The 24,777-nt window shown below is 40.2% G+C and overlaps 3 protein-coding genes across 4 annotated transcripts in view; 1 reads left to right on the top strand and 2 right to left on the bottom strand.

Moving 5' to 3' along the window:
- Window positions 1-11,315, top strand: part of LOC143747571 (zinc finger protein 236) — a 107,041-nt gene extending 95,726 nt beyond the window's left edge. Inside the window, exons 29-32 of one of the 2 annotated variants that reach the window (XM_077240403.1) lie at window positions 2,930-3,059; window positions 3,967-4,164; window positions 10,652-10,866; window positions 10,902-11,315. In XM_077240403.1, coding sequence (XP_077096518.1) covers window positions 2,930-3,059; window positions 3,967-4,164; window positions 10,652-10,818 — 495 coding nt within the window. In that variant the 3' untranslated portion in view covers window positions 10,819-10,866; window positions 10,902-11,315. Of the gene's footprint in view, window positions 1-2,929; window positions 3,060-3,966; window positions 4,165-10,651 lie in introns of both variants that reach the window. The other variant, XM_077240402.1, reaches the window with a different exon arrangement.
- A 461-nt stretch (window positions 11,316-11,776) lies between these two features.
- Window positions 11,777-23,091, bottom strand: LOC143747574 (myelin basic protein-like). Its single transcript, XM_077240406.1, has 5 exons — window positions 22,699-23,091; window positions 13,712-13,813; window positions 13,582-13,608; window positions 12,465-12,542; window positions 11,777-12,393 (listed from the first exon to the last, which is right to left on the bottom strand). Exons 1-5 carry the CDS (start codon window positions 22,813-22,815, stop codon window positions 12,358-12,360), a joined length of 360 nt encoding a protein of 119 aa, XP_077096521.1. The 5' UTR covers window positions 22,816-23,091; the 3' UTR covers window positions 11,777-12,357.
- LOC143747575 (myelin basic protein-like) overlaps window positions 21,809-24,777 on the bottom strand; it is a 44,901-nt gene continuing 41,932 nt past the window's right edge. The window contains exon 4 of the mRNA XM_077240407.1: window positions 21,809-23,091. Within this exon, the coding sequence (XP_077096522.1) occupies window positions 22,859-23,091 (233 nt within the window). The 3' untranslated portion in view covers window positions 21,809-22,858. The remainder of the gene's footprint in view (window positions 23,092-24,777) is intronic.

Raw genomic sequence — 24,777 nt, 5'->3', positions numbered from 1 at the left:
ATGAGTATATATGGTTTTAATAAAGAAAATACTACGTATATCGGTGACTAAGATTACACGGAATAAAATGTATATACAATACAATAAAACAATGAAACAATGAAAGTCAGAGAGTGATAGAAAGAGGGAGAAGAAGGGGTTACAGAATGGCAAATTACCTGGACAAAAACCTCTGAGAGACAACAAGAATCAAAACACCTTGAGCAGGGCTGAACAATCTTAAACGCATCTAAATCTGAATAGAAATACAATACTTGCAAATATAGCTCTCTAGTGCTGTTGAGAAACGTGCCTGTGTGTATGGAGGTTGTGTGCGTTCTCTCGGAGTCCGATCGGAGCTGCACGTTCACGTGCAAGGTGGTCCGTTGCAGGTAAAGTTCCCAGATGATTCAGGCTAAGTTCATTTCACTCGTCGGTGGAAATGAACAAAAGAAAATCCGAAAATGGAATATAAAAACTTGAAGAAAGAAACAAACAAAAGAAAATGAAGAGAAGAGAAGGCTTGAAGAGGCTTGAAGAGCTTGGAGGGAAGAAGTAAGAGGAAGAGCTAGAGCTAGAGAGAGTATACTGGAAGAGACTATGAAGGAGCTGGTCAAGACTTTAAAAAGAGTTTGAGTTTCCGCCCTCAGGGGTGAACTGGCCAATCGACTTGGAGTTCTGTGAGCGGGAAAACTTTTATTTGTCTTGTCGACGCATCTCATTTGCATAATTTATGATGGGTGTTAAAAGATGCATTTCCTAAGCAGAAAGCTGTTGCACATAGAATAATACATTTTGCTGTATTCTCCTGTACGTGACCAACTCCGTTTGCTGGAGAGGATCACAACGGTATCAAATAAGGCATACATACACAATGGGAATACAAATATATATCTAAATGCATAATTACAAGCACTTATAGTTCATTTAATACTATGATAACATCATGGTCATCCCAATATGATGTGGGAAAAAGGCAAGCATAAAAACATATAGAATATATCTTGGTAAAGTCTTTATAGGAGGAAATTAATGAAAGGTTCGTGTGTGTGTGTGTGTGTGTGTGTGTGTGTGTGTGTGTGTGTGTGTGTGTGTGTGTGTGTGTGTGTGTGTGTGTGTGTGTGTGTGTGTGTGTGTGTGTGTGTGTGTGTGTGTGTGTGTGTGTGTGTGTGTGTGTGTGTGGAAGGAGCTTTCTGTAGGCCCCCTCTGGTATTCCTTTCTCCGCAGAAAGGAGGTGTTAGGAGATACTGATATCTTTGAGGCTCGTAGAGTCAGGAGAAGATCCGTTGTCGTGTTGTCTGTTAACACTCGGGGTGCCATAAAAGTTGTCACCAGAACCGTCTATTGCAGACTGGCTAGAGCCTAACACATTATTTGCCTCCATGAGTTCAGAGGCTAAACGCTTTGGGATTTCAGAAAGAATTGGTTCAGAAACAACGATGATTCAGATTACACGAATCATGATTCATCCAGACGCATACGCTACATCAGTGCCTGTGGCCACCAAGTCTTGCTGCCGGTCTTTTGCAGTCACTCAAGCGTTTTTCTTAACCTGCCTTCTCAGAAATCTGGTTGCGTCTGTTGGTAGCTTCCTTTTTCTGCTCTGTCCAGGTGTAACCACTGTTCCTTTAACTTTGAACTTGCAAACTATGCCTCTAGGAACATTTAGTGCCTTCACTATATTTTTTTATCCTGTTCCTTGTTTGTGAAGGGCAATGATATCTTCTCTTAACTTTTTGGACCGTTCTTTTGACTTAGCCATATTTCTAACATGCAGTCAAACGTGACACTCAACAAACCTCGCGAGTTCAGATATTTCATGTGTTCTAGCTCAAGCACACCTGGTGTAACTAATGAAGCCCTTGATTACTGAGACAACACCTGTTTTGTAGATAAGTGCTGTTGTGAAGGTATTTATTCAGGTGGTTGAATACTTTTGAGACTGCAGAAGTCATTAAAAGTTGCATTTTAAGTTGAATTTGGGGAAACCACTTGAAACATTTGGTGTGTTCAGTTATTTCAATTACTTATGTATGATTTGTTCATTGGACAGCTGAAAGTCTGTACATTTTGCCAGTACCCTGATTTGAAATGGGGGTTGAATTATTTCGATTAAAACTGTATATTAAAATAAATATTTAGTGGGGTTTTTTTTAGCTTAAAATTAAATTAAAGTTTACATTTTTTTGACAATCATTTGCTTTTTTTAATCAAAACACAGTATTAACTCAGCTATAACAGCTTCCACTCTCCTGGGAAGGCTTTCCACTAGATTTCTGTGGGGTTTTTTGTGCAGTCATCCAGTAGAGCATTTGTGAGGTTGTGTTGGATGAGAAAGTCTGGTTCACAATCTCTGTGTCCCAATGCTTTTGTCCACATTGTGTATATCCAAATGCATAACTTTACACTGTAGGCATCTCTTGGCTATTATGGTCACAACATGATTTTCAAGTCATGCTATTTTTCTTTCTCTCACCAGATGGCAGCAATCTGCCCCAATACATGACACATTCTTTCATATGCAGAAAAGTGGCATAAACCAACAAAAATCAACAATTTAAAAAACATGTTTTATATATTATATTTAATTCTACCCAATTAAATAAAAATCATAGCAGCACAATGTGTGAATAAACAAATAATTGCTGCTAAAAAATCACTTTTTCCCATGTAAAAATAATGTTCACACTTAAAAATGTCTATTTACAGCACATATTGATACTCCATGACCAAATGTTCCTCTAAATCCCTAATTCATGTCATATTCCCTTTATAAGTACAGTACATTACTGTTTCCCATTAGTTTTTTTACAAACTGAGACTAAAGTTTTCTCTGTTAATCTACAGCATGACACGGATAATTTTAATTCTGCTATAGATGGGATTATAAGTGTCATTCTGATCCTCTGGGTGTTTGTCACTGTAATGAACTGTTAAATGTCTCTTTCAGGAGCACGAGTATGTCCATAAGAAGGGACCCAAAGTCAGCGCTCAGAAACCCAAAGTCTTCAAATGTGCCAACTGTGACAAAGCCTTCGCCAAACCCAGTCAGTTAGAAAGACACAATCGCACACACACAGGTAAAGCTGTGCTCTCTCTCTGTTTACTGCTGTCCTGTCCTTCTCCTGCAGGACTGTCATGTGATCAGTTCGAAATGGATTAATTATCCCTCTATGGTATGCATTATGTTCTAACCATTAAATATTTTTTCAAAACAGTTTTTATTACATAAAATATCTTCAATCATACAAATGCAAAAATATTTTTTTGAAAAAAGGGAATTGCTATGTGGCAACTCTGTACCACAATGGAAAATGGTCAAAAATAAGTTTTTCTATAAAATTATGATTTTCATTTCTACTTAATTGCACATTTCCTTTAGAAATTGATAGATTTATATACTTGGAACTTATGCAAACCAAAAGTAAATAGATACCTATCATTTAATTGGTCCCTATCATTGGCCAACTCATCCTCACTCTCATCACATGGAAGAGCTATCTCTGCACTATTGCCCTTTCTGTAAAATATTGCTGTATACATTTTCTAAAAAGAAATAAATTGTTGTTTATACATAAATACAACTATACTACAATAAGCACTTCAAATAAATAAATAACTGCAATCATATTGTTGATGCCACTACCTATAAAAAAATCCCAATGGGGAAATGCATTACTGCAATTCCACTGTGGTGCAGCGTTGCCATATGGAAACATTGATATTTTCTTAATTAGTTAGTGAATTAGATATTTTTATTCACAAATCAACTGTGTCTAACATGTAGCTACTTTAAGGCATGTCCTTTTAATTCCTTTAGTGCAATATATGGTATTTTTTTCTGAATAACAAGGAAATGAGTAGAAATGAATTACCATAAGTACCATAAAGCGTTAAGTCATAGACTTTACCATTTTTGCAGTTGTGTCAGATATTGAGTACAGTAGGGTTTTGTGAAGGTTCACTGGCAGCTTTTCTTGGTTTCAGGTGAGCGGCCCTTCAAGTGTCCTCTGTGTGATAAAGCCTTCAACCAGAAGAGCGCTCTGCAGGTGCACCGGGTCAAGCACACGGGAGAGAAGCCCTACAGGTGTGAGGTGTGCACCATCAGCTTCACTCAGAAGAGCAACATGAAGCTGCACATGAAGAGATCTCACGGCTATCTGCCGTCCTGCAGCAAACTCAGCGGTACGTGTGGAGCAGATCATCAGATCAGCAGCCTGTGTTCAGTGTTCAGACGGTTCACCCAAAGATGAAGATTCTCTCATCATTAACTCACACTCATGCTGTTACAAACCTGTATGAGTGCTGAACACAGAAGAAGATATTTAGAAGAATGTTGGTAATCAAACATTTAGCCACAGCAGCCATTGACTGAAAAAATACTGTGGAAGTCAATGACTACCGTCAACTGTTTGAATACCAACATTCTTCAAAATATCTTCTTCTGTGTTCGGCAGAAGAAAGAAACTCACACGTGATATATGAGAAATTCATGACAATTTCCATTTTTGGGTGAACTGTCCCTTTAAGATCATGAGAAACTGGTAGTTTGTGTATATATATATTTGGTGAATGAGAAGAGTAACTTAATTGACCCTTATTTTTCAATTTGTCAAAATGACAAAGCATGTTGAATTATATTTTTCAGATTGGGTAGACGGGGGGAATGCTGACTTTAGGCTCTTTCTGCCGCACGTCAGAGACAGACATGAAACAGGGTTAAACTTCTGAAATTTTTGCTTCTGTGACTGCCTAAAAATGAATAAATGTGGCAAAGTCCAAGGAATTTTGCCTCGGAGAAAGGAAATTATTACACAGCCATCAAATGAGCCACACATTTTAAGGTTTCATTACGGCCGTGTTCTGAGTTCAGCTCATCAGCCTTTAGTAGCTCATCATTACTGTATTCTTGGGTTTTTCTCTTATAAGCTATAGACAATTTGGAGTAGTCACCTCAGATTTACTGCACAATCATCCAGAAAGTCATGCTTTACTCAGATCAACTGAAAACGGCTTCGTTACGGCGCTGCATCGGTTGACGCTGAGGAAACGCTTTGCGTAATGATGTCTTGAAGCACATGTGAAATCAGTCCAATGGTGTGGTGGGTGACGTCACGAACCAGGACACTATAAAGCCTGCCCAAAACACAGCAGCGCTGGCTTCGTAAAGCCTGAAGTTGCTGACACATTATTCTGATAGCGGCTGGTTCTGAAATAGATCTGTCATGACAGCAAAAGTTACTCACAAAAACTTTATTTTTAGTGATTTTTCATTCAAAATAAAAGTACGAGAACGTTTTGCAGCAATGTTTTATTTTGAAATGAATTGAGAGCTTTTAATTTGAAAAATTCTGAAAGACATTCAAAGGAGTCTGTGGATCAAAAAAATGCAGTTTAGTATGTGAGGATGCCAAAGAATAATTTTGAGTGTAAAAGTAGGCTACGTCAAGTAATTATTTCAATAAGTTGTGTAACAAGCAAATTAAAATGATACACATTTATTATTCACAATATGGAAAGAGGAAATTAAACATAGTTCGTTAAGAGCATGACTCAAACATGCAGTTAATGGGCTTATTCAAGTCCTGGGACCACAGGAGGATTTGGTGCACCAGTTTGCAGAGTGGAAGCGAACGCAAACCCCCCTGGTGATTTATATAGGCGACCACCGATGTGTTGTCTGTGTGGACGAGCACATGAAGAAGAAAATTCTTGAGGGCAAGAAATACCGCCAACATCTCCAGGCGGTTGATGTGCCAGGAGAGATGATGGTCCCTCCACAGACCCTGAGTCGATTCTTCCAGGATCACTCTCCAACCCGTGAGAGAGGCATCGGTCGTAAGCGTCTTGCGACAAGAACATCATGAGTTAGCATCGCTGCGTGACCCTGATCATGCGAAAGGAGTTGCCCCTCAGGGAAAACCCTTTGGTCCTGAGCCACCACTGCAGGGGTCTCATGTACAACAGGCCAAAAGGTTTCACGTTGGACGCTGCTGCCATCAGACCCAACAGACTCTGAAACTGTTTGACAGTGAGTGACTGGCCTAGCTTTATTCTTTTCACGGCCGAAAGGATGGACTCTATGAGTGCCAGTGAAAGGTGTGCCTGCATCAACATTGTGTCCCAAACCACGCCCAGAAAAGTGGTCCTCTGTAGTGGAGAAAGCACACTCTTTTTGGCATTTAGCCGTAAGCCCAATTCTTTCATGTGGGCGAGAACTACATCTCGATGCCGAACTGCCAACTGATGTGACTGAGCCAGAATCAACCAATCGTCGATGTAGTTCATGATGCGAATACCCGAGCTGACTGCTCTAGGACCCTTCTCGGAGGGGGCGGGCATCCCGAGGCCACTACGTTTCCAGGTGGACCCTGAGATATGTGCTTGCCGGAGACCGCTGCGCCCCGAAACACACGAGGGGGCAGGGTTAGCATAACGGTCCCCTGAGGGCACCTAAGGGTAGCGGGCACCGTATAATGAGGTGTTGACCGCTTTACTTTGGGGGGGGACTGCCATTGGTTGGCCTGACCCCTCGGAAGCCAGGACCTTTTCCCCCTAGCCTTCTTGGTAATAATGACGGTCCTCAGATCCGTCTTACCCCTCAAAGGCTATGGTTGAGAGCGCTTTCCCTTTCCCCAGTCTTTCTGTGGGGGAGCATGGGAAGCTACGCTCTGTTTCTGTGTGGCGCGTGTGAGGAGCTGGCTTTAGATGATTGGGGCCCCGGAGACATGAGAGCGACGGGGGAGGAGCTTCTGGAAAGCGGTCGCCTGTTTGGCTGACTCCTGAAACCTCTCGACGACTGAGTTAACAGCGTCGCCGAAGAGGCCAGAAGGTGACAGAGGTGCATCCATTAAAAAGTTTTTATCTTTCTCTTTGATATAACTGAGATTGAGCCAGAGATGTCTCTCAGTGGCCACCAGGGCTGCCATAGAACGGCCGATAGTTTTAGCCGTCTCCTTGGTGGCCCTGAGAGATAGATCTGTGCCCCGATGCAGTTCGCAAGGCCCAATACCCCCGCTCTCATCCATGTCTCCTAACAACTCAGCCTGGTAAGCCTGCAGCAGTGACATAGTGTGTAAGAATGCTGCAGCCTGGTCAGTGGCTGAATAAGCCTTACCTACCAAAGCTGAAGTTGTTCTGACAGGCTTAGTGGGTAATGCCGGGCCCTTTAGGGAAGATGCTGATTCAGAGGAGAGATAGCGTCTCTTCCACCTTTGGCATCTCCCCATAACCGTGCTCTTTATAGTTTGATATAGAGGAATAGTTGGATGTTTATGCTCTATAAACTCTATAGGAAACTGGTTTCTCCCACGATCTAGACACCTCAGTGTGTGTGAAGATCGGGGGAAACGGAGGGCCCTGGCGTTGAGGTTGTGAATGAGATGGCAGGAAGCGTTCGTCTAGCTTGCTCTTTGTACAAACGTCCTGCTTATCTGCCGGAAAGCAGAGCTAGATAGCTGCAGTGTCTGTGCCTCAATCGGGGCAGAAGTAACTGCAGCGCGTACTTCCAAACCCTGAGAGAAGGCACTGGATCTATCAGGTGAGGGCAGAGATAAGGCTGGGCCCGTCTCTAACCCCACTAATAGATCCATCTGCGGACCCCGAGACTCTGATCGCCGTGACAGTTATCCCTGTCGTGCCTCGGCAGTAGCGGGACCTGAGCCCTGGGGAACACGAGCCTGAGCATTATCGCTAAAGAACGGCAGGCGGGATCAGAGTCCGCATAGGAAGCACATCACAGTGCTCACAGCCAGCACCCTGAGCTCCTCACCCAAACAAGCTACACAAAGGTTGAATAATGCGGGCAGGGCTGAACACACACTCTAAACTGCTGCTTGCTTGCCATAACTTTCTATATATGTATATAGAAAGACAGAACAACAACAAATAGACAGTTTCACACAGAGCGCTTGCTGAAGACAGAAGCTAGCGCTGCTGTGTTTGGGCATGCTTTATAGTGTCCTGGTTCGTGACGTCACCCGCCTCTGACATTCTGCCACTCCATTGGACTGATTTCACATGTGCTTCAAGACGTCATTACGGAGAGCGTTCCCTCAGCGTCAACCGACACCCTTGAAAGGGAACTTACCGTATAAATGTGAATATACAGTTAAATGTTATTGCAGTTATTGCTGCTGAGGGACATTTTCACAGCACAGACCACTAATATTAGATATTTTTCTTCAAATGCTGTTTGCACACTGAAAATAGTTGTCTCCACCTATTGATACAATTGATATTTATGATATGATTATATTTATTAAAATCAAAAATGGATGCTGCTTTATTGGAAAACATCTTATTTCCACTATTAAACATCCAAAACACATCCGTTTTTACTTCTTATTCTTTATTTTTAAATCAAAGTTAATGTATCTCTGAGCTGATAATCAATGGGTAAAGACTTTGGATTCACACTCATATGTAAAGCTGATGCTACTCGCCACTCTCCACACACTGGTCCTGTTATGAAGATTTTTGACTTGGTGTGAGGACAACCAGCTAGCTCTGAATGTCAGTAAGGAAAAAGGAAATGGTGTTTGACCCTTCAGGAGTTGCTGATCACAGGCCTGTGATCATCCACAATCAGACCGTTATACTGGTCCCTTCATATAAACATCTGGGTGTCTTTTTGATAACTCACTGACATGGAATATCCATAGATAATCTCCGTAAAATTTTACAACAACGGCTGCACTTTATTCGTCGTCTGAGACTATGGCGTTGATAAAAAGTTTATGATAATTTTTTTTTACCAGGCAGTCTTTGAGAGCTTGGTTAGTGTTAGGGTTAGTGGTAGATACTGTAGATACAGCATTACAGTCTGGTTTGGAGAACTTAACTGTTCCGGATGATTCACACTGCTTGGAAAATTATTTGTGTTAAAGAACAGACATCATTGCAGACTATGAACAGGCTACTTTAAAACAAGCTAATAAAATTGTCTGTGATCCATTTTATGTTTTGTATATAGATTATAAGTTGCTGCCTTCTGGGAGGAGGTTTAGACCTCCTCGTAGCAGACTGAATAAAATCTCTTTTATTCCTGTGTCTATAAAGCTGTTAAACAGTGGCAGTGTAGAGCGTTAGGGAAGGGGAAGAAGGGGAGGAAAAGTTGATGAAAGAATTTTTTTCTCTCTCTCTCTTTGTGTTATTTCTGTTGTTAAGGTTCATCAATTATTTTTGAGGTTTGTTGATTATTGTGTGTTAATTGTGACTGCAGCATGGGTGATGGCCCAAGCCAAATTTCCCCATGTGGGATAATAAAGTTTTACCTTACCTTACTTTACCTTACCTTACCTTACCTTACCTTACCTTACTTTACCTTACCTTACCTTACCTTACTTTACCTTACCTTACCTTACTTTACCTTACCTTGCCTTACCTTACTTTACCTTACTTTTCTTTACCTTACCTTACTTTTCCTTACCTTACTTTACCTTACCTTACTTTACCTTACCTTACCCTTACTTTACCTTACCTTACTTTTCCTTACCTTACCTTACTTTACCTTACCTTACTTTACCTAATCCTTACCTTACCTTACTTTACCTTACCTTACTTTTCCTTACCTTACCTTACTTTACCTTACCTTACTTTACCTTACCTTACCTTACTTTACCTTACTTTACCTTACCTTACTTTTCCTTACCGTACCTTACTTTACTTTACCTTACTTTACCTTACTTTACCTTACCTTACCTTACTTTTCCTTACCTTACCTTACTTTATCTTAACTTACCGTACCTTACTTTACCTTACCGTACCTTACTTTATTTTACCTTACCTTACTTTACCTTACCTTACCTTACCTTACTTTACCTTACCTTACCTTACCTTACTTTACCTTACCTTACTTTTCCTTACCTTACCTTACTTTACCTCACCTTACCGTACCTTACTTTACCTTACCTTACCTTACCTTACTGTACCTTACCTTACCTTACCTCACTTTACCTTACCTTACTCTACCTTACCTTACTTTACCTTACGTTACCTTACCTTACTTTACCTTACCTTACTCTACCTTACCTTACTCTACCTTACCTTACTTTACCTTACCTTACTTTACCTTACCTTACTTTACCTTACTTTACCTTACCTTACTCTACCTTACCTTACTCTACCTTACCTTACTTTACCTTACCTTACTTTACCTTACCTTACTTTACCTTACCTCACTTTACCTTACCTTACTTTACCTTACCTTACTTTACCTTACCTTACCTTACCTCACGTTACCTTACCTTACTCTACCTTACCTTACTTTACCTTACGTTACCTTACCTTACTTTACCTTACCTTACTCTACCTTACCTTACTCTACCTTACTTTACCTTACCTTACTTTACCTTACCTTACTTTACCTTACTCTACCTTACCTTACCTTACCTTACTTTACCTTACCTTACTCTACCTTACCTTACTTTACCTTACGTTACCTTACCTTACTTTACCTTACCTTACTTTACCTTACCTTATGTTACCTTACCTTACCTTTTCAGACAGGTTTCTTCTGTAGTTCAGTCTGTCAATCAAACACTGGTGGGCGGAGCTAGTGTAAACAGCCTCTGACAACATGCCGGCTGATTTGCACTTGGTGTGAATGCTCAGAAATGTAACCATGAATAATATCAGTCGTTGTGTGAACTCTTGTGTCGTTGTCTGACAGTGAAACCACAGGAGGTGGAAGTGGTATTGGAACACGACTCTGAGTCAGACTCACAGCCGCTGGCGTCACAGGAGGGCAAACACACGCAGTCGGGTCTGGATCTGGAGGAGAGTGTGCAGGAGTCTTCAGAGGGCTGGCAGTGTCCCATCCCGACAGTCTTCCCATGAGCCTCTGCTTCCCCTGACCGACCGTCTTCCCATGAGCCTCTGCTTCCCCTTACCGACAGTCTTCCCATGAGTCTCTGCTTCACCTCACATTTACTGGCCAACCAGTGGGACTTACAGTGATACAAATCATGCGTTTATGTGAATGTACATGATTTTATACACTCCATGCTGCATTTGAAAACTTTCAGAGACAAAGACTGAACTCACTGAAGTGGTTGCAAGTTTCATTTTTTTACAGTTTTTTTAATTATTATTTACGTTAAGCCATATTTGTCACGACTTAAGTAAAGATTGTAATTGTGTATTTGAAAGGATCTAGTTTCAAGTTTTCATTTGTATCCTCATCTGTGGTAAAACTAAAGCAGTACGTTCTAGATACTAAAGTCCCACAGTCCCTGATATATCACATGAATCAGTTTAATGGGATCCAATTTTGGCAAAAATTTTTGTAATATGCACAAATATTTAATAATAAATTTAGGTTGGTTTTTTTTTCATATGTTTATCAGTTTTCTATTTGTTTTTCTGCAACTTTGTTCTAATCTGTTTTTATAAATGTATGGGTTTTATTTATGGATTAAGTGTGACAGCATTAGTTTGGCTAAACTATAATGAATTCTGAAAACACTGAATTCACACAAAAACTTATATATCAAAATCCACAGTGTATGATCCAAATATGAGAATTTCCCACGTAGAGTGACTGAAGATCACTATAACTCCTGCATTATCTGATACAGAAACCGGCCAACAACTAGTGTGTGTGTGTGTGTGTGCGTGTGTGTGTGAGAGAGTGTGTGAGAGAGTGTGTGGGGGGTGGGGGGTGGGGGGGGGGGCACTACTTCTGCAGTTATAATAATGCTATGAAAAGAAGGTGACTATGAATATACAACCCTTTAGAAATAAACAGTTCTTAGTTACTGTATGAATGTTAGAAAAACATGAACACTTGAACAAGTTTTTACGTGACTTGATTTTAATATAAAGCATGTTAAATTAAAATAACATACAAATTGTATCAAGTGTGAGATACATAATGGTGTTCCATATGTCTTAAACCTGGAAACTGTTTTTGTATCTTCCTGATGAATAGAAAATGAAGGCTCAAACTATAACAAGCAAAGAGCACATAAATCACTCATCGAGTTAAACATTGAACAAGCCCGTTGTGTTCGGAAGTCGTGTTGAGGATCTCAGCACATGCACAACATGTTTAATGGATTACGGGACACAGACCGCATCACTCTTTGATCATGGACACATGAAGAGTGTAGAAAACACATCTGAGGTCTAATACACACATTTACAGACGAGGTAAGAGTAACACTACAGAGACAAGACGGAAGCATTTCAACAAGACAAACATCATTAACTCTCAAAGATTATACACAACTACATCAATACAAGACCCAACTGGGGAAATTCAGATTGTAACAAATCAATGCAGAAGCCTCTTCAAGTCATGGTTACTGTATTAGAAAAATAAAAAGATTGAATCTGTCATCTTTCCTCTGTGTTTAGAGAGAAGAGGTGATGGTTTCAGCGCTTGGTAGATGAAGCGGACTGGCTTCCTCCCTGAAAGAGAGAATCAACATGAGAATGGGCCAGCGACGCCATTGACATTACTGATGAAGAGCAATCGTTACCCTCTTGAAGATGCGGGTTAAGGTGCCTTGACTTTCTCCACGTCCCTTCTGGCCTTTGCTCTGTGATTTCTGCTCTCTCTGTTAATAAAGCAGACGTGCATCTGTCATATCTCCAGAGTTGGGGAAATCAGGTTAGTTTTGCAGAGGTTGAGTCATGGCAAAGAAAAAGGACAGATGAATTCAGAGCTACTGGTTACTCATTAAATATAATATAAAAAGGGGCATTTCCTCTAAAGAGGCAAGGGAGGCAGTGCCTCCTCAAACATTGGATGAGAAAATAATAAAAATAAAACTGCAAAATGCAAATATTCCAAAATGTGGCAGTGAGTATATGAGGGAAAGAGGAGGCAATGCCATCATCACACTATGATTGGATATGATCGGATATAATTGATAAATCCTGCCTCTTGTTTTCGGTCCGGTTTCGCAAGTCTAAATTAACGATTATGGTGTTAAAGGGAATACTTACAGTAAGTACACAGCTTAGCCACTTGGATATCACCACTTTGAAAATCAAACTTAAAATGTCCTGAAAACACGATGACTGGGTTTTTTAGTGAGTAATCAGATTAAATTAAAGGTACGTCTTCATGTCTGTGACCAGTTTACAGAGCTTAATGTTTACTGAGTTTAAAGCTTAAAGTTGACTTTTAAAAAGAATAAAAAAGGAAAGAAATGTATTGTTTAAATGATTACTTTAGTTATTTAGGAATACATGTAAAAAAATGCTTAAAAACACCAACTTAATGAGATTTATACTTGATTTTTATATACAGAAAATTAATTACATTCTTAATGTAAAATAAAATACAAAAGAGAATTGCATTTGGTTTCTTTTTATGTAATGTTAAGTCGTGTTTATTTAAACAGGAAAATGTGACAACATTAAGTGTAACTTGGAAATGAATTTACATTTGATTGATAAAAAAAATAGTGAGAACTTTGCCTCCTCATTTCAGAACACCATCATGATATTATCTGGGTATAATTGAGTGAGATGAAATTGTGAATTAACTTCAAATCTTTATGTGCCACATGAAACAGCTGCATGTAATGAATCAAAGGCAAAGCATGATGATTAAAAATATGGAAATTACTTCAGAAGACTGAGACTTACCTTAGATTTTGGGGTAGAGGGAGAAACCTAATTGGGGGGGAGAAACTACAATGAGAATCATTGAAAATATTTGTATTTATTTATTGTTTGTCAGATGCGAGGGATAGTGAAAAGCAGGAAAGATACGAACAATGTTTCTTAGGAAGTGCATGACGGCGCTCTCATCTGGACGGCGGCGCGGGGACGCGCTCTTTCTCTGAGGGGACGCTGACAAACCTCCTCGAAAAGAGCCCTGCGATGAAGACAACACACTTCAACACACTTCAACACACTGCAACACACTTCAACACACTTCAACACACTGCAACAGACTTCAACACACTGCAACACACTTCAACACACTTCAACACACTTCAACACACTGCAACAGACTTCAACACACTTCAACACACTGCAACAGACTTCAACACACTGCAACACACTTCAACACACTTCAACACACTTCAACACACTGCAACACACTTCAACACACTTCAACACACTGCAACACACTTCAACACACTTCAACACACTGCAACAGACTTCAACACACTGCAACACACTTCAACACACTTCAACACACTTCAACACACTGCAACAGACTTCAACACACTTCAACACACTGCAACAGACTTCAACACACTTCAACACACTTCAACACACTGCAACAGACTTCAACACACTGCAACACACTTCAACACACTTCAACACACTTCAACACACTGCAACACACTTCAACACACTTCAACACACTGCAACAGACTTCAACACACTGCAACACACTTCAACACACTTCAACACACTGCAACACACTTCAACACACTTCAACACACTGCAACAGACTGCAACACACTGCAACACACTGCAACACACTGCAACACACTTCAACACACTGCAACACACTTCAACACACTGCAATACACTTCAACACACTGCAACACACTGCAACAGACTGCAACACACTTCAACACACTGCAACACACTGCAACACACTTCAACACACTGCAACACACTGCAAAACACTTCTGATCAGGGGGGAGCCAGACACTGACAACATTCAGGGCTTAACATTCAAATTTAGTTGTTCCAGGGACATTTTTCACACATTCATTAAAATCTATTTGTTCCCTATCAGTCAGTCACGTTCTATGTTACGCCAGTGACTGACGAGTTGGGATTGCGCCTGAGAGCCCAGACACCTTCGAGTGGAACAGAACAAGCCAATGGACACTGGCGAGAGAGATTTGCATCAGGAACCAGTCCCCGTGCCACGGGTCTATGAGGAAGCGTGCAGCAATTACTCATTAAGCTCATTAAGCTTTTGCTTCGGAGAAGATTCTGCGCTATTATAGAGGATTCTTCTCATCCCTTACATTCTAAATTTCAGTTGTAACCATCAAGGGGACGTTTTAAACAACCTCGGGCGAGTAAAAATGTGTACCAGATTTCATTTGTGCCAACTGCCATTAGAATTTTACATTTTGAGAAGATATGAATATGAGTAGTGGATATGTATGCATAGATTGTATATGTATATATGGGAATGTTATTGTTTTAATTGTTTTATAATTTGATATATATTGTTATGTTGTGTTGATGTCCTTGTGTGTGGTGTATAGTGAAGCCAAAGACAAGTTTCCACTTCCACCGGACCCCACTCCGGGATGATATGCAGTGGAGGACAAGACTGCTTCTGTCCTGCGTCCAGATATCATAGTCCTACTGGCAAAGGATGTTATATAGCCGGTCCCTCCAGCCGTCATGAGGTCAGAGTTCAACAGCCCCTACTTCATTGTACCCAAGAAAGGTGGTGGGTTACGACTGATCTTGGATCTGTGTGTCTTAAATCGGGCCCTTCACAAGTTTCCGTTCAAGATGCTAATGCTGAAACGTAAATTCGAATGCATTTGCTCCCAAGATTGGTTTGCAGCAATCGACCTAAAGGAGGCGTACTTTCACGTCTCAATTCTCCCTCGGCACAGACCGTTCCTGCGCTTTGTGTTCGAGGGATGGACATATCAGTACAAGGTCCTCCCCTTTAGGCTGTGCCCGTCGCTGCCCTTGCCCCTCAAAGGGAGGTGGGTATTCGTATCCTCAACTATCTCGACGAATGGCTCATCCTGGCCCACTTTCAAGACCAGTCATGCGAACACAGGGACCTGGTCCATAGGCACCTCAGCCTTCTGGGGCTTCAGGTCAACTGGTAAAAGAGCAAACTCTCCCCTGTGCAGAGCATCTCTTTTCTGGGTATGGAGCTGGACTCGGTCAACATAACAGAATGTGCTCAGTCAGTGTTGAACCGCTTGAATGCATGTAAGGGCAGGACAGCGGTTCCACTAAAACTGTTTCAGAGTCTCCTGGGGCATATGGCATCTGCAGCCGTGGTCATGCCCCTCGGATTGCTTCGTGAGGATGCTTCAGCACTGGTCACATGACCGGGTGGCAATCATACCGGCCTGTCGCCAAGCTTTCAGCCTGTGATCAGACCTTGTTTTTCTACGGGCAGGAGTTCCCTTAGTGGAACAAGTGTCCTGGCATGTTGTTGTTTCAACAGATGCCTCCACCACCGGCTCGGATGCCGTATGCAACAGGACCTTGACTGCAGTGGCATATCAATTGCCTCGAGTTGCTAGCAGTATTCCTTGCCCTGTGCCGGGTCCGACCGTCGCTGCAGGACAAGCATGTGCATCCAGACGGACAACACACTGACTGTTGCATGTTTTGCTCACATGTGACTCAGATCTGTTGTTCTCATGACAGTGTGAACAGCACAAACCACATGGAATCTGATCTTTTAAATTCCAGATTTTTGCCGCTTCCATATGTGGTCCTAAATCCGATACAGGTCAGATGTTTTGCAATGCGACCTCAGTCTGAACAGTCAAATCGGAATTCATGCAACTTTTACGTTACTCTAGATCAGGGGTGGTGAACGTCGGTCATGGAGAGCCACTGTCCTGCAGAGTTTTGCCTTCACCCTAATCAAACACACCTGAACAAGCTAATGAAGGTCTGAAGGGTTACCAGAAAGCTACAGGCATGTGAGTTTTATCAGGGTTGGAGCTCAACTCTGCAGGACTGTGGCTCTCGGACCGGAGTTCGCTACCTCTGCTCTACATCAACATTCGTCACAATTCTGCGGCCATTGGAGTCACTTCAAAGATTTTACATTCCCAAAGTTATCATATCAAGACAGTAGTGAAAGGAAGTCAGTGAAGGACAGTGATGTGACAGAACTCAAAAGTATTACAGTAACAGCTCATACAAGCAAAACACGAGACCTCGTATCATAAAGGTTTAAAAACTCTGCTCTCCTTTTGCATCCTTGTTTGATTTTTATATTTGCCTGTGCATAAATTCACTGGCTTCCGTGGCAGATCACACTATAAATAAACAATACTTTTAATCATTTTAATAAATATACTTACTTTAATGTTCTCCATGTTTACTTCCGTATGACTCGTTCTGTGTGGCTTCTTTTTATTGTTCTTTTGTGCATGCGGGTCAGTTCAGGCCCACAATCTGTTCCCACTGGAATCTGATATTGCCACATTTAAATCAACAATGTGAACCGCTATACAAAAAACAGATCTGAGCAATAAATCTGAATTGAGCTTGATGGCTCACAGTGTGAATTGAATTAATAGTCCACGCTGGATGTCGTTTGAGGCAGCGCCAGAAACGGCTTTATTCCGTACTGTCGTCTCTGCCGGTTTCAAAACATGTCTTTATTGTATTGTCATTTTCTGCTCGACCGGCTCAACAACACAACCATGTTTCTGCAGCGACTTTCAGCATGTTTCCTATAACAAGGTCTAACATGTTTATGTTTTACGTGGCGTGAGAAGGACATAAACCATGTGTAATCCGATCAGAGCGGTCAGACTGAAACGCATTTCCAGAAATGTAATTTGGATTTCAAACCACATATGAATGAAGCTCGAAATGGATTTGTTAAAATTGCATTTCATGTGATTTTTGCCCTTCACACTTGTTAAATCTGTTAAATCCAATTGACTGTTCGACCCCCAAAAGCCACCATGTTCTCACGCAGTGAAAAACACATTTCGGAGCAAAGAGGACACTGACAACACACTGACAGACAGGACAGACCAGCTTACTTTTGATATGAAACAGTCCTTCAAAGTTGGTCCTTTTTTAAAGAAATTTAAACAATAGGTACCGTTTTGTGACTCTTTAATGTGTCTGATAGATCGCTGTAGAGCCTCAGTTAAAGCTGATCATCTCTTCCTTCTAGTTAATTTATAGCATCAAATAAACATGAATGAACATCAGAAGGAATGTTGTTTTAACCGCGGAAAGACGTCAGTACACTCCGTTTTTCAAGTTCAAATCCTCCAATGTTAATCTACTAACTCTCCTGACCGCTTTGTCGGACGAAATGGCGGATTCAACAGATGGCGGATTATGATTGGTCAGACCGCCAGTCAATCAAACTCCCTGCGAAGTGTGAATGGGATACGGTCCGTGTATCATTGTATCATTCCACTATTCCATTCAAACCGGCAAACAATGATACACGGACCGGATATGCACAAAATAGAGTAAAGGTTACGTGTATTTGGCTTGCTGTCCGAGTTTGGGATTGTCCCAAACCCAGTGAACTCCCGTATCCCAGGTTGGGAAAGGAACAGTTAGAAGTGAGGAGATAGAGGAGGGATGCTGGGAAACTGTCATGGAATAGTGTGTATATTCCTCTTATATTCCTGAACATGCTCCTCCCGTGTTAATTAGGTTAATTATCTGAATGTGCTTCTCCCAAAGTTTGTTAATAAAACAAATTATTAATGTCATCATGGCCTAATTAATATTCATCAAGTATTCAGTAGAGCCTTTTTACCTTATTCTTCAAATTTTACTTCCTTGTTATTTGTTTCAAGCTCATTTGAACTCATTATGTGTTTATCTTTACACACTTAAAGGGATTCCGACCAAAAATGAAAATTGTCTTCATTTACTTTCCCTCATGTCTTTCCAAACCTGCAGAACACAAAATAAGATATTTTGAAGAATGTTGGTACTGTATTTTTTGGAAGTCAAAGGGAACCGAAAATGTTTGGGAACATTCTGCAAAATATCTTCTTTTGTGTTCAGCAGAAGAGAGAAATGAAGAAGAGAAACAAATGCCGTTCACGAGCACTAATTATGAACCTGAAGCGAAGCTTTTACAAACTCACAGTATTTTAACAAATCTTAAAAGATGAATCACTGTCTGGCCAACTGAGATTTCAGTGAGGAGGTGAAGGTTAGGATCAGGATAAAGCCGCAGACTCGTTACAGCAGCGGAAATATTAAAATACCAAGCTTTACGGCTTTTTTCCTGATGGTAAATAAAGCATAAAGAAAAAATGGTAACACTTTATTTTACAGTGTCCTTGTTACATATGTTACATGTACTTACCATAGTAATAAGAGTAAATTATGCATAATTACATGCAACTAACCCTCAACCAAACCCTAATCCTATAGTATGAACATGTAGTTGCTTAATATTACTCAGTACTTAAATATATAATTCACACTGTAACAATGACACCTTAAAATAAACTGTAACTGAAAAAATATACATCTAATTTATTTAAACCAATGGAATATTTGTAGCACAACCTTTTCGTTTACAATGATTTGTTTCAGTCCTTTTGAGTGTGTTTTCTCCAAATCAGAAGTGCCACACATGTAAAAGTGAGTTTGGTAAAAGGTGGATACCGCGGTACTGGCGGCCTGTGTTTGGCTGAAGTCAGGCGTCACCGTTAGCTAAACCGCTGAAACACCGGTAGCGGCGCCACTGACAACCTGCACTTTCTGCTCCGGATTTGGAACTTTTGCTTTGACAAAAATAGTAAATGGACAGAAAATTTGTTTTATTTTGCCTGACCAGCACAAAGTGTGGATTAGATGAATAACATCAAACACAATTTAAATGCATTATTATAGTCCATGTGAACAAGGATTTGCGACCAACTTCAGCATCGTGACGTATTAAACCGGGGTGTGGGCGGGGCTTGGTTTGAAAGCCCCTCCTCCTCTCTAGCTAGGGGAGGGGTTAATGACATCAAACTGACATCATCAGAGAAGGACCGTTCCAGATGGGAAGCATCTTTTCAGAGTTTGACTAGAGATTAAGAAATTTTATTCTGTGGATTAACTTGCAAAGATTAAATGTTCAAATGGTATTGGTTGGCCAGTTTTCTTTGCAGCGTGACGGCCACGACAGCATGAAGGAGCAGCCTTAAAACTGAAACTATCAGTGATTGGCATCATCAATCGTGCTGTGATTGATTATACTGTTAAACCAGAGGAAACGCCCTTTTACAGTCTTGTAGTTTTCAGGCTCTACTAGAACAGGTTTTCCTGCTTGAATGTTGATTATTTTCCTCATATTCTCCATTGTTGCGGCTCCTCTCTTCCCAGTCTGTCAGTAACGCTCTGTTTACTTCCTGTCTCTATGAAGCCCCTCCTCCTGAAAAGCACACTGTGCTCTGATTGGTCGGCTGGATTGGTGTGTTGTGATTGGTCGAGCGCTTCAAGTGTGTTTGTGAAATGTCCCGCCCCTTACCATAACCACCAGTTTAACACACTGCTAACTAACTCAACCAGGCCCCTCCCCTTTATTCTGCGTATGAATTATTATAATGAGGAATATTGTGACGTGTTCGTTCCCGGAAGAAACTCAAGATACAATGGAGGCGTTTCAGGAGTTCAGAAACACTGACACTGATATAGAGATTAACTGGAGCTTTCTCATGATCAAAGAGCAACATCTTTTACATCTTAAATCTGATTTTGAATGAGTTAAAGATTTTGAAGTCATATAGCGTAGTTGTGCTTGGAGTCGATTGTTCTTTTGTGATAATAACACAATGAAACATGACAAAATGTGCAACATAATTTTTTGTCAAGCCTGTCAAACAAAGAAATTATGAACATATGCAAAAAAGCATATACAACTATGTTGTAGTCAAAGTTTGCTTTTTCCTGTCAGATTTGTGTTTTATATGCATTTCTTTCTTTTTTTTGCACAGTAATATAAAACCTGTAGCTGTAGTTTGACTTTAATTTGTCAGACAAATACCTTAACCAAGTTTAATGTTTTGTTCTTCCCTATTAAAAATATTTGATGGTTTAATGGAACGTGTGGCTCATTAAAAACACACATCTCCTCCAGATGTCAGTAAAGTCAGGAAAACCGCTTGTGAAGAAGAAACTGGACCTTCAGTTGTTGGTTTATTAGCAGGAACAATGTTAACATCTGTGTTCACTATTCTGCAGTACAGTATGATCAGACTTTTAGACAACCAACTATATTAATACTTTTCATTACTTTTTGAGAACGGCTTACTCTTGCTTAGAACAAAACCGACGGCTATTTCTGTCTGTAAGTCTGCAATGAAAATCTATGTTGTAAATGCATGTTAAAGATCTTATTGTGAATGTTTAGTTTTTCAACACAGTTACTGGATCCTCTGGTGAAACGATAAAAGCTTCCTCCGTTTCATCACTTAAATGACATTAAAACGCTGATATATCTGCAGCACAATATAGACACAATATTGACACAATATAGACACAATATAGACACAATATAGACACAATATAGACACAATATAGACACAATATAGACAGATCTACATTTGGAGGATCATTTATACCAGGGTTATATTCCGATATTCCTAAAACTTGTAAACTTTCTAAATATTGACGATAAGCCATATACATCTCAATCTTTTTGCTTTTGCTCTAGAATAATTAAAAAAGGTGATTTTCTTTTTCCCCAATTAAAAACAAACAGATTTGGACAAACAGTTATTTTGTCAAAGCACATAAAATGTTTAGTGCAAAAAACACAAAGTAAAAAAAAAATGCAGACATTTCTTTATTTATCTTAATTTTCAACAATCCAACAATATTCAATATTCATGATATATAATATTGATGGTAATATTGCTAATATTCTATATATATATATATATATATACACATATATATATATCGCCCAGCCTAAAAACGTGAAGCATGGCTGTTACTTATTTATTTTTTACTAACCTAACCCTTTCTGTAAAGCTGCTTTAAAACGAGGTATTCTGGGAAATGCAAACATCTGGTTTTCATAATTACCCCTATATAATTTTGCATTGTGTGTGCAATGATAAGGAACAAAATATGCAATGTGACGGTAGCCTTAATCTGAGCTTCACCGTTTCTAAACAAATAAACAAAAAAGTCAGTGTTGATGTTGTTAGATATATTTTAATCAAGCAAATGTGAAAAAGCTGAAGACAGGAACAGCGTCAGGGTTGTTACACAAGCTCTTGTTACAGATGACACACAGTTTTTAGGGGTTACTAGTGCGTTAACACTCAAACGTGACACTTTCACAGTGTGTGTGACACATCACCAGACAAAACTATTATACACAATAATCTCAGTCTCTCAAAACCATAATCACGACACCGGTCAGTCATTCTGTTACGGCAGCTTCTAACCATCATATGGCACTTTAAAGATAAGGTCACGCCTATAAACTTACATCATTTCACAATCTAACAGCTTAAATATCTGTGAATTTCCGAAGAAAAAAAAATATTCACCTCCCTTAAAAATTAAGGCTTTAGAAATTGCATAAATGCGCAAGCATAACAAATCCTTTCCAAAAAGATGCAAATTCATTTTTAAAAAGCAAGCCTCCGTCGGTACCGTGAAAAACCCTGAGGCGTTTACATGAAAACACATGTTCAACGTTCATGTGATATACTGTATGAAAAGCTCATAGATATGTGGCTTTAATAACCCACATGTACTGTACCGTCTGTGCTGAACTTTATGTGCTGTCAGTGAAGAGTTGTAAAAACACTTGATTTTGTTCTGTACAGGCATTTCACAAATCTGAAAATCTTATAAAAGCAAAAAACATAATTCTCACGATCCTTGAATACACTGAAAATACACAAAATCCCACAACATCCCGAATTCAATACTGGATATACTGTACGACAGCAGGTTTGGCACACAATACAGTTTGAGATGAAAGATATAAGTCATTAAAAAGCGATTGGTGTTGATCTGGTAAAGGAAAACTGCCGTCGAGACGAGCTCAAGAAGAAAAGCCTCAATCCTCACCTTTCCCTTCTTCTTCTTCTCCCCCCCGAAGAGCTTCCCGATCTGGTCCATGACGGTGGGGCTCTTCTTGCTGCGGCCCAGTCTGAGCGAGGACGTCGAGGAGCTTGCGGATGCCATGCTGAGCGAGTGCGGGTCTCTGAGGAAGGAGAGGAGCGCTGGTCTACTCGAGGTCCTCCTGGATGGTCTGCAGCTCGTCCGACTCCGAGGGCCGGTCCGTGAAGGTGTTGTCCTCTCGGCCCGGGGCGTCCCGGGAGAACAGGCGGGTCAGGTGTGGGCGGGGCCCGTCGGGGTCAGAGGTCGTGCCGCTCGACTGCTCCTCCTCCGTGGAGTCGCTCAGCGCTGGACTCTTGCTGGAAGAGCCATTGTTCTGGTTCAGGTCCGCCTCCCCCAGTCCTGAACACACACACCATTGTCATCAACACTGAATCATCACCTTTTCTTTTTTTCCCACTGGCTTTTGGCTTGCTTAGGAATATTATATTTTAATATAACTTTCAACAATAAAATTGATCTGCCTGCATTGACACACATTAAATCATCACTTTTCATGAGAAACTGTTAGGGGTGTCACAATATATCGCAATACAAAAATGCAATAAATATGTATCGGGGAAATTTCATGCAAAATGAAAATTACTGTGTGAGAAAAAGTTGTGTCAGTACTACATTAAACTACTATATAATGTTGAATATAATGTATAATAATGTAATGAGGGAATATTAGTGGGTCCTGATAATGACAGATGTCTGATGTTACCAGTAAAAAGTGGCCGACATTATTTTAAATATATCTAGTCAGTGACAGAAATCAAGCATATTCATCTACAATAATTCTGTATTTTCATCTTCAGAATCATGAATATTGTTATTCTGGTGTCTCTATTGTCCTGTGCTTTGGGTTTCAGCACCAAGAGTAAACACACAATGTAAAACCAAATTTAGCATTTTCATACATTTTTTGTTAACTTTTAATCATATGTCTTGGAGTATCGCAATAATATGGTATCGTGAGATTACGGAATTGTTACACCATCGTAACGAACATGAGTAGTTGACATGGGTCATTCATTAATGATCCGCGTGTGTCAAATGAAAGTAAAGTAAATATTTATGTTCCCTGTGAATTGTGTCTGCCTGTATTATAATGATTTGTTAATCGGGGTGTGGATGGTCAGTCCTAGAGCTCCTCCGGTCCCATCTTAGGGAAACATCGGAGACGTCCAATAGATTTCTTAGGCGCTAGGAGAACATTTATCATCTTTATATCTCTTTTCATTTCTTTTATAACTGTTTTAATTTTCCTTGGTTTATTTGGTGATTATTTTAATTCCTTTCTGTGTAAAGCACTTTGAATCGCCATAGTGTATGAAATGCGCTATATAAATAAACTTGCCTTGCCGTAATTCAGAATATGATCAGGATTGCGTAGGTGAGGGTGTTCGGGAATCTGGCTGTTAAATGTATAACATTTAAAGGCACTTAAATGAACGAAATGACTCGAATAAAGATTCCTTCATTTTGATGAACGAGACGGAGTCAGTAAAAGGATCCGAACACTATTGACACGACGGGGTTTGTCCACGGGTCTCAGAGCTGCTCCTCAGGGGGTCGTCAGGTTTGAACCCGGAGCAGAAACACAAAGCCTCGACTGTACCGCACCACACAAGAGAATCTGACTCTAGTGTTCCTCACAGAGACTCTTTGTCCCTCCACAAAGTTATTGTAGAAGGACAAAGGGAACAGTGTTACTGGAATAACTTCCCCAGGCCAGATTCTGCACATTCTCTCCTCAGTCAAACTCTTCTCATTTCTCCAGTCCATCATGTAACGTGTGCCTGATCCAAATCACTCATGAAGGAAGTTTAGGAGTAATGTTTTGTCTAATTACAAATCTGCATTTTTTTTTGGTCAAAAGTAAGGCTGTGCAACGATTAATCGCATCCAAGATAAAATGTGTTATTTATACATAGAATATTTCTATTTATATATAATATAAATTGGTAACACTTTACAATAAGGTTCATTAGTTAATGTATTAACTAACATGAACTAACAATAATACATTTGTTACTATATTAG

The sequence above is a fragment of the Siphateles boraxobius genome, unplaced genomic scaffold (assembly GCF_051911475.1).
Source record: "Siphateles boraxobius isolate OS27281-9 unplaced genomic scaffold, OSU_SipBor_1 229, whole genome shotgun sequence".
In the NCBI taxonomy this organism is placed as follows: domain Eukaryota; kingdom Metazoa; phylum Chordata; class Actinopteri; order Cypriniformes; family Leuciscidae; genus Siphateles; species Siphateles boraxobius.
This window is presented reverse-complemented; position numbering and strand designations above follow the sequence as displayed.